This window comes from Nicotiana attenuata, unplaced genomic scaffold (assembly GCF_001879085.1).
Source record: "Nicotiana attenuata strain UT unplaced genomic scaffold, NIATTr2, whole genome shotgun sequence".
Classification (NCBI taxonomy): Eukaryota; Viridiplantae; Streptophyta; class Magnoliopsida; order Solanales; family Solanaceae; genus Nicotiana; species Nicotiana attenuata.
Window position 1 is genome coordinate 143492 of NW_017670470.1, and position 9496 is coordinate 152987.

The 9496-nt window shown below is 31.7% G+C and overlaps 1 protein-coding gene across 1 annotated transcript; it reads right to left on the bottom strand.

Moving 5' to 3' along the window:
- Positions 1-472: 472 nt before the first annotated feature.
- On the bottom strand, positions 473-7116 carry LOC109239877 (axial regulator YABBY 5-like). The gene is made up of 6 exons (XM_019406468.1): positions 6747-7116; positions 4916-5035; positions 3865-3997; positions 2315-2363; positions 2043-2118; positions 473-838 (listed from the first exon to the last, which is right to left on the bottom strand). The coding sequence occupies exons 1-6, from the start codon at positions 6825-6827 to the stop codon at positions 725-727; spliced, it is 573 nt and encodes a 190-aa protein (XP_019262013.1). The 5' UTR covers positions 6828-7116; the 3' UTR covers positions 473-724.
- Between the last annotated feature and the right edge of the window lie 2380 nt (positions 7117-9496).

The following is a 9496-nucleotide window of genomic DNA, read 5'->3' on the forward strand; positions in this document are numbered from 1 at the left end:
ACTTGTTGAAAAGAGTTCCAAAAGAAGACGGTAAAGAATTTAGCTATAGGTGCTCAGGCGATATTTTTTTTGCTAGTTGCCTATGTAACTATATTAAATCTGAATAAAGACCATGGTTGCTTGAGCACCCACAACTCTCCATGTAGATCCGTCATTGCTTGTGGTCGTTATAAAGTGAAATATTTATGGTGATAAGAATATATCACAAGGATAAATGAGAAGTTTGAAGGTAAAAAAAAAAATTAAATATAAAATAATATCATTCTTTTTAGATTTGACTAAAAATTAAAGATATTCTTGGAGTAAACTTGTTTGTAGGTCCATATCTATAATCTCTGATATGTCACGAAAAATATATTTAGAGTTAATTCAGGCTACTTATTTGAAGTATTGACAAATCTGCTATTTGATTATTTGCAATCTAGAAGTCACAAAAACAAAAACATTTGGCAAGGGCATCCACACCTAAATAAATACTTATAAAAGTAACAAGAGCAAGTGTGTGTTATTGAGTAAACATGGAATGTAGCTAATTAGAATATATGATATTTAGCCACAAACAAAGAACCCCACGGCCCTGAAATAAAGTGAACACACTGAAAAAGGCAAAAAAAAAAAAAAAAATGAAAGATACCACAGAGCCAAACTGTATACGTCATTTGGAGAGACTTTTACAACTTGAAAAAAATATATAAGTTTTGAAGTTTTGGTTCAAGTTTTGATGTTAGTAAAGACCAAGTGATTTATGAGGACCTTCTCCTGCAACTGCATGGTCCAATTTGGCTTGCTTGTTGCTCTCCAGCTTGAGTCCAAAGTGGATATGAGGGAAATGTGCCCACTGCAAAATTTAGCAAATACCAAAAGATAAAATCTTGAGAAAGATGTAGTTTCAGATCTCTCTTTTCTGTTTAGTGACCATCCCTGTTTTGTCCCTACCATGCATTTTCTTGTGGACAGCTTAAAAACCCCACATGTAACAGGTTAATTATATTCATTTCACCATATTGTTTTATTACTTGTCTTTTTTTCCCTCCTACTTGGCTTTTTGAAGAAACAAATTATATCAATCATTAAAATCACCAAAGACCACCTTTATGCATTCATTTTTCTTCATTTTATAGCAACTAATAAAATTCATAAGCTCACTAAAACTAAGAATTAATAAAGCTAAAACCAAGAAAGTTGTCCTAATACTTTCTTATTCAATTAATGGCATGTCCTAAAATAGAATCTTAGTCATAGTCATCTAACAAGAGTATATATAGTATTTGCTTCTTCTCATTTTTATCAAATTTATTATACATGTTTTCATTTGCTTAGGTAGCAATAATGAGTACCATAACACGACCTGACAATATCTTATATGGGATTTTAAGGAGTTCTTGCCCTTGTGTGCAAAAGAATCTGAATATCCAATCAAAAAATTTAAGGAAATGGGTGAAGTAGTCCAGGACTATTATAAACCCCTTTTAGATCCCTTACACAACAGATAAGGGGACAAGTGTAGACATTCTCTGACAATCCGAACATTAACAAAGCATTTAATTAAAGAAAGTGAAATAAGGAAGAAATTAAGTAAATTGATTAAGAGAGATCTAGTGGTTGTTTTACATTGTTGAGCAAGAAATTCAGTTTTTCATTTGAGGGCTAGGTGCATAGTGTTTGGCTTAGTATCTTTTTTCCACTACTCATAGTTCTATTCTTTTTATGGTCTATGTATTTTTGGGTTTTATTTTCTTTTTTGCTTTTTGCCCTTATTGGTCTTTTTGTATAAACTTTAAAACATATACCCTATATTCTTCCTTCTTTCATTCCCTCTAACTCGTTCAAACTTTCTATGTATTTTTGGGTTTTATTTTTTGTTTTTTGCCCTTATTGGTCTTTTGTATATATATATATATATATATTTTAAAACATACCCTATATTCCTCCTCCTTTCATTCCCTCTAACTCGTTCAAACTAATCAGATAATCCACATAGAAAAGTTACATATAATACAGTTTCCAATTCTCAATCTATAGAAATCTTAACATTATCTTACATTTTTGGCAGCAGTGCTAAAAGCTTCCCGGTGAGTAATATTAGGATTGCTTGCCTTTATCCTTTGGATCTCTTCCCTACACATTAAAACACAACACATATGTACATGTACACTTAATTAGTACATGAATTAACACGATAAAATCTTAACATCTACTGAATTAATATTATGGTAAAATATCGCCTTGAATTGCTCTTGAGTTGTTTATTATTTTTCTTAGCTTCAGATTTATGTCGAAAACACAGCAACAATATAAAAGTAAATCAATTTACTTGATGAATCGGTTGTAAGCAGAAGGAACACGTTGTCTTTTCTCCGGTGCTGCATGGTTTGAGATAGGAAAAAAGGTAGAGTTAGACATATTTCCTAACAAAATTAAGAAAGTAATGTCTTCATGTCATTACTATAAGGAAACTTTCGACCACATCGTTTGCAGTATGCAAACCAGAAATCTCAAATTTTGTGCACTTTATTGAGGTTATTTTGTACTTGATCGCTTAAATGGGAAGTCAGGATCATATTGCCGATCCCAACTTATTTGGGACTTAAGCACAATTGTTATGATATTCCCATTTTCCTGAGCTATGACATTAAATGGATAACTTGCACTTGAGAAATATGTGGTAGTATGCATTGATCTAAAAAATTGCAGATATGTACTTATTAGTACTAGTTTTCACAACTTTCGACTCTATCAAGTGGTACTAGTTATCAAAAATTGAGAATTCTTAAGCCCCCTAACCATAATTTATTCTCTCAAATTAAACTCAGAAGCGATCTGTATACATATAGAAGCTCCCTATCCATCATTTTATTCTCTAATTCAGAAGACCTTATAGACGATTGTATATTTTGTTGGATCATGTACATATATCCACTTAGTGTGTGTATATATAATATACACACACACAAAAAAAATATAAACATTTAGGGGTCGTTTAGTTCACTAGCATTTATGCATACAGAAATTAAAATGCAGGAATGAGACCGGAAAAATTTTAGGCGGTCCTTGTCCGGGGACCCGGGCTCATGCGGAAAGCGTGGGCTATAGCACACGAAAATCTGGGATATTGCATGTATAGTAGCATCTCACTAACCTAATCAAGAAAAGACCTTTAGTGAAAAAAGATGCTAGGGCTCCAGAAATACTTAACATATGTTTCAAGATTCTGGTGCTAGTGGTGAGTTGGATGCAAGTGTAATGTCATTATCAAACTTGAGATGTCATAAGTGAAGCTGGAAGTTTCATTGGAGTCTGACTGATCGCTCTCATTTGGTTTAAAGAGATTGATACCTTCTTCATCAGAATTGTTATCGTTCTTCTTGCACAGTTGGTCACTTGTACCACTTTTGTCAAACAATGGTTTGGTCCCCTACTGTAAGGGTGAATTTATATATACATTATTTTACCTCAAGTCTCACTTTTTCTATTTTTTACTATGCTCTTTGAAATTTTTATGATAGGAGGTGTGAGATTCGAACTCAAGACTTTTGCCTTATCTAATAATGTCAATTAAAAGCTTAAGTATTTAGAGGTAGCTTGCTTTTAATTACTTAATTATGCCTTCAATTAAGACAATGTAAGATTTTTATTACACTATGGATGTATATTGACCTGTTGCAACAGATTATCCTACTTATTTTTTGTGCTATTAGTGCAATTTATTATGGAGCGTTATTTATAGTTATCTTTTAAGTGGTTTGATGGTATAAAATTTATTTATACTGCCAATGTATTGAAGCTAAAACTCTTTAATAAAAAGTCAAATATGTATGTAAATGTGTAGCGATTTATTGAGAGAGAGAGAGAGAGAGCGCTCACGGCGAATAGGAGAGATTCGAGGTCCAATTTGAGGAGAATAATCAGTGGCAGAAAATCTGTTGCACTTGGAAGAAGATGATGACCCGCAGGCTTTACTGCCATTTTCAACATTTGACTGTTGTCTTTGCTGCTTCTGTCAGATAAAAAAAGAAAAAACATATGATCATTATAAAAAACTCTCCTACCCCACCAACAAAAAGTGATGAAAAAATCCATCCCTATATATTTGTGGGATTAGCCAAAACTGAAATGTTGAAGCTTGAATCTATATAGTAGTACTTTAAGACTTCAAGCGCAGCCCGACGCACAAGGTATTCTGTGTTCATGCAGGGTCCGGGGAAGAACCGTACCTCAAAGGTGTGATGTAAAACAGTCTATCCTGATGCAAGCATTAGTGGCTGCTTCTATGGCTCGAACCCATAGGTTGTACAGGAACAAATTTACCGTTGCTCCAAGTTTCTCCTTCTAAGTTATATGTAAAAAACTTGACCTAAAAGTAAATTGCGGTGATTCCATTTATTAATTCAGATACTTTGTATTCCTCCAAGATGATTTTTGAACCAAAAGGCTGGAATAATCACGGAGAAACTAGAAGTACTGAAAATGGAGGATACTAACACTATTTTTGTTAAACAAAATTAAAATAAATCAAAGTTGAAGAGATTATGAATGAGCCAAAGAAAGAGTAATTAACTAGGAGAAAGGTAAATTGGTTTCTCTAAACTATTTTTCACTTTCTTGTTTGACTACAAAAGGAAATAAACCAAAAAGAAACACATAACCAAAAGATTTTGAAATAATTACCCCCCTCCATGTTATTTTATTTGAAGCTATTTGACTTGGTACAAATGGTTATGAAATAAAAGATATATTTTTTAAATTTATGCTCCTAAATATGCCATGACGTTACGTGGCTATAGAATAATGTTAATAAGATTCAAATGACAAGCATAAAGTTAAATTATATATATTCATTCTTTTCGAAATAAACTAAAAAAGAAAAGAGTGTCACATCAAATGAAACAGATGAAATACAGTATTATTTAGTTACCTGTGGATCTTGAAGGGGGAGAGCCTGAAGTGAAGATTGCATAGTAACACTAAGCAAATTAGCGCAGTGCCCACATCTTACTGTAACTACAGCAAATATGCTGCTGCATGGAACGCTAACCTGAAAAAAAAACAATATTCATTAATGGAACAAAAGTTTTATATCATATTCTCGAGAACAAGAAAGGACTGATAAGTTTACCAATTGTACTTACTATATTTACCGGCCATTTGCAATAAAAAGAAACTAATAATTGCAAATAGTGATACACACTTTGTCAACTTTCTACTAAACTAGCTATAGACTTCTTTCTAGCTTGCTCACATTGTCACAAAATCATCCCAAAATGGAAGAAGAATGAGGAGGCTAAGAGTTTGAGGAAGTGTGTACGTTATTGACACAATTTGGAGAAAACTTTGTCGGAGGCTAAAAGTTTGAGGGGGGAGTATAAGGGAGGGGTTTAATATAATTGAACCACAATTTCTTATTTATTAGACCTATGTGAAAGTTCTTAAAATTAGTATAAATATTATGTTTAAACACAGTATTTTCAAGGAACTCAAAACCTTGAACTCATCATTTTATCTTTAATTCACCTTTGTACTTACAATAACACGTCGTAGAATGAGGAGATAACAGGTGCATCAAACGATCAACTAAGACTAAATCAAACGATCATAAGAAGGAAGAAGACTCAATTCTGTATTTTCACGTAGTAATAAGCTTCCTCTATGGGTTGGAGTTTGTTAGTATAGTTTTTTCACATTGCAAAAATCAAAGATCAGTTTTCTCCATCTTATTCTTTTATCTCTTTAATCCCTTTTCTTTTGTTGCTTCTGACTTTTTTCTGACTTTGCTCAGTCACTAGAAAAGTGAGAAAGAGAGAGATAACAAGGAAAATGACATGACTAGAACAGAAATCACAGTCCATTACAAGGAATCATCAAAACATCTAAATAAAAATATAAGGAAATTAAATATGATACAAATTGTAGAGGATGCAAAACTAAGATCAAACTATATAATCTATTCTTATTTAAATTCATTCAAATAAAGAACTTCAATTCTATTTATGTATCCATAGATTAAAAGGCTATAATACAGGAGGAAGAAGAGTAAATAAAACATTAGTACTTGCTTTCACCATGATACTCTTGAACAATAGAAACAAAATGCTATCCCAAGAATTGGAAAAGAAAATATGAAAATAAAAAAAAAAATCTTGAGTTGATTATTCAGTGGGAAAATGCGTCGAAATGTGTGAACAGAAAACCCCACCATCTTTTTTTTTTTCTCATTTGCAGGGAAGATATCTAATGGCATCAAAATTAGTAGTACAATTATTTGTGACCAGTGAAGAAGTACGAATCAGATGTGTGAATTTTTGGAGAGAAAAATAATTATTTGCAAACTAAAATAAAAACAACAACGTTTTTTTTCCTACCGACTTGTTGGATTCATCATCCAGGGTTTTGAATGGGATTAGGGTATCATTGGATCACAATTCTTCATTTTTTTCTCCCAATTCCCATTAGAAGTTTAATTTTCAAGATTATTCTAACAAATAAAGACTCCTAACAAACAAAAGTACTTTTATTTTTTCTGTCCCAAGTGAAATCTAGTAAAAATTAACATAAAATATTGAGTAAAAGTTACAAAATACTCGAGAAGAGTTTTCTTCAACGACATACATCTTAAATTAGCCCTATAATTCAATTTTGGTGTGGCTAACATGCATGGTAAAAGCAACTTCAAAAGGTTGAAAACCTTTGTAATTAAGTGAATAAAATCAAATTGAAAGAAGTTGGATGAATTATAGAAGTAGTATTACCGCAAGAATGGTGTTGCAAAAGTTGCAGTGCACGTAACAAACACGTTCCGAGGAAATCGAAGATGTCATGTCGAGTGACATTATAGTTATTTAGTTTTTTAGGTTTTTGGTCGAAGAGGAGGAGAATAAAACAAGCTAAAGAAGAAGAGGAGGAGGAGAAAGGTATATCCTAATCAAGAAACATGAATATAAGCAGTGAAGTTATAGAATTGAAGAGTGAAAGACAAAAAGAGGCTCTAAGCAGAAAAATATATAAAGCGTAAAGGGGGAAGAAAAAGCCTACTGAAGAGGTAAAGATAATATTTGGTTCAATTAGAGAGAAAGAAATAAAAGGAAGAAAGGGTACAAAAGAAACACACAGAGAGATGAGCGGATTGATAGGATGGGAGTGGGGGGGTTAAAGAGAAGTGAGTGAGAGAAGTAGTGGGTGTACGGATTGGTATAGTAATGTTAAGAGTGCTGTAGTGGTATAAGAGAAAAATATCTATCGTTAGAGGAGCGATAACTCATAGTTCGTTTTAGTTATTCCGTTCATAATTATATATATAAACAAATTTTCTAACATAAATACAGCATCTACAGAAAGTTACCCATTGCTAATATTGTAGCTCTGCTTCTGTTTATTCGGACCGGTGTTTGCATTAAACTAGATAAATACTTAAGTTAAGAATCATAAATTAATGTGAGAATATATATATATATATATATATATATATATATATATATATATATATATATATATATATATATATATATGGTTAAGCGATATAAATTTATTTGAGACACATTGTGCATTCAATGATATGATACAAATATCGACTTGTGATACTTAATATTTTCTCCGTTTCAATTTATGTAAATAAATTTCTTTTTTATTCTGCGCAAATAAATAAATAAATAAATTATTTTTGAGAATAATTTACCTTATGCAATGATTTATAGCCAAACGAAATATATGAGCCTCATTTTGTATCATTTTGCACTACAAGTTCAAAAATCTTCTCTTTTTTCTTAAATTGAAACGTGGGAATGTTTTTATCATGTAATATGTGTAAACGTAAATGCAGTAATTAGGTAAATGGGAAGAAGCCAAACACAACTTAGTTATGGAATATAACCAAAGAAGAAACAAAAGGTTTATCCTTTTTATATTCCACCAAAACAATTTTGTTGGAGATTGAAGTATATCTCTTACTTGGCAAATTTACATATATTCCATATCCTTCGAGACATAATCGATAAAAATTAGGACGATATTGAGCTGGCATACATTCCATCAATAAGTTACACCGTAATTCATGATGTAAGTGACAAACTGCCTGCTGCATCCTTAGCATTAGTTGTTTTAGAATTAAGAGGCATATAAATAGAGTTCACTTATATACTGAAGATAGATATATTAATGTGGTCAAAGATTAAATAACTATCAAATTATTCAAATTACTCTCTTATTAATATATTTTTAAAGGGCGTGTAAAAGCTTATCGTGACAACTAAATGAGAACATGAAAGTATTAAAGTTCGAACTCATTTTTATCACCTAAAATGAATATGCATAAATGTGTTGAGTGCTTAGTGCAATTTGCTCAATATAATTATATATATATATATATATATATATATATATATATATATATATATATAACAGGGGAATTGTAGATTATAGAGAAAGGGAATAGTTTTGGTGTTATGATGGAAAGAGTGAGTGGGTGGGATCGGAGTCATCTGGTTATTAAGTGACCTTTCCTTTGGCTTTATGTTGAAGCGGACGAGGGGGGCGAGACTGGAGAGAGAGAGATATTAATGCTTTGGAATGTTTTAGAAATTAGGGAAAGAGAGACTCTGAGCAAGAAAGTCATTTCTCTATCTATTCTCTATTCAACAAAGATCGATGATCTTGAAGTAAGAGCAATGGTGGCCTAGCTGCTGCCACAGTACTTGTATCCACACTTGCTTATGGTAAAATTTATTCACACTCAATATAACCTGGCACGCATACGGTGCTCACCCGAAGGACAGAGACAGTGGCAGCGGTTACGGAATTTGCTAGGGTTCAAAAAATATTAGTCTTACTGTCTTAATCTGTCATGAATCTCTTGTACATGCACGTTAAGAAAAATTAATTAGGATGAAATTTTGACTACTTTATCCTTATTCATGTTTTAATATTTAACCTTTCTTCATTGGTATTTGAACAAAGTTATCCATAATTGAGGTGTTTGTGGTCTTCAAGGATAATTATTACAAAGGGTAAAAAAGGAAAAAGATAATCAATTTGTCTTGAATTACTTCTAAAGTGACAAATAATTTGAGACAACTATTTTTAGTAACCACAACTGATAATATGAGACGGAGGGAGTACGTGATTTTTTATATTACTTGATGTTCCTTCTACTTTGGTTTTTTAGCATGACATATACAATACTTCTAGATTATGTTCATTTTTATTATAACTTATTGATTGGCAATATTTATTTTACGCCCTTTTGTTATCTTTGTTAATGAATATTTTAATACAATGCTATGACTCATCTCATATTATTGTGTTATTTTCTTGAAAATATATCATATAGTTGTATCCTACCAGGATTAAAGAAATATTTGGAGCACAAGTTACTAATTTTGTGGTATGAAGAATTTATTAGGAAAACCCCAAAATAAACCGAAAACCCGAAAAAAATCGAGATTGAAACCCGACTTTGCTTTTTGATTTGGTTTATAGATTTACAAATCCGACACCACTAGTTTGA

Coding starts and splice junctions, on each gene's coding strand:
- LOC109239877 (XM_019406468.1), bottom strand. CDS start 6,827: ATGTCACTCGACATGACATCTTCGATTTCCTCGGAACGTGTTTGTTAC. Junction 5,036..6,746: donor TTTGCAACACCATTCTTGCG/GTAATACTACTT, acceptor TTTTTTTTTCAG/GTTAGCGTTCCATGCAGCAG. Junction 2,364..3,864: donor TCGAATCTCTCCTATTCGCC/GTGAGCGCTCTC, acceptor CAAACCATGCAG/CACCGGAGAAAAGACAACGT.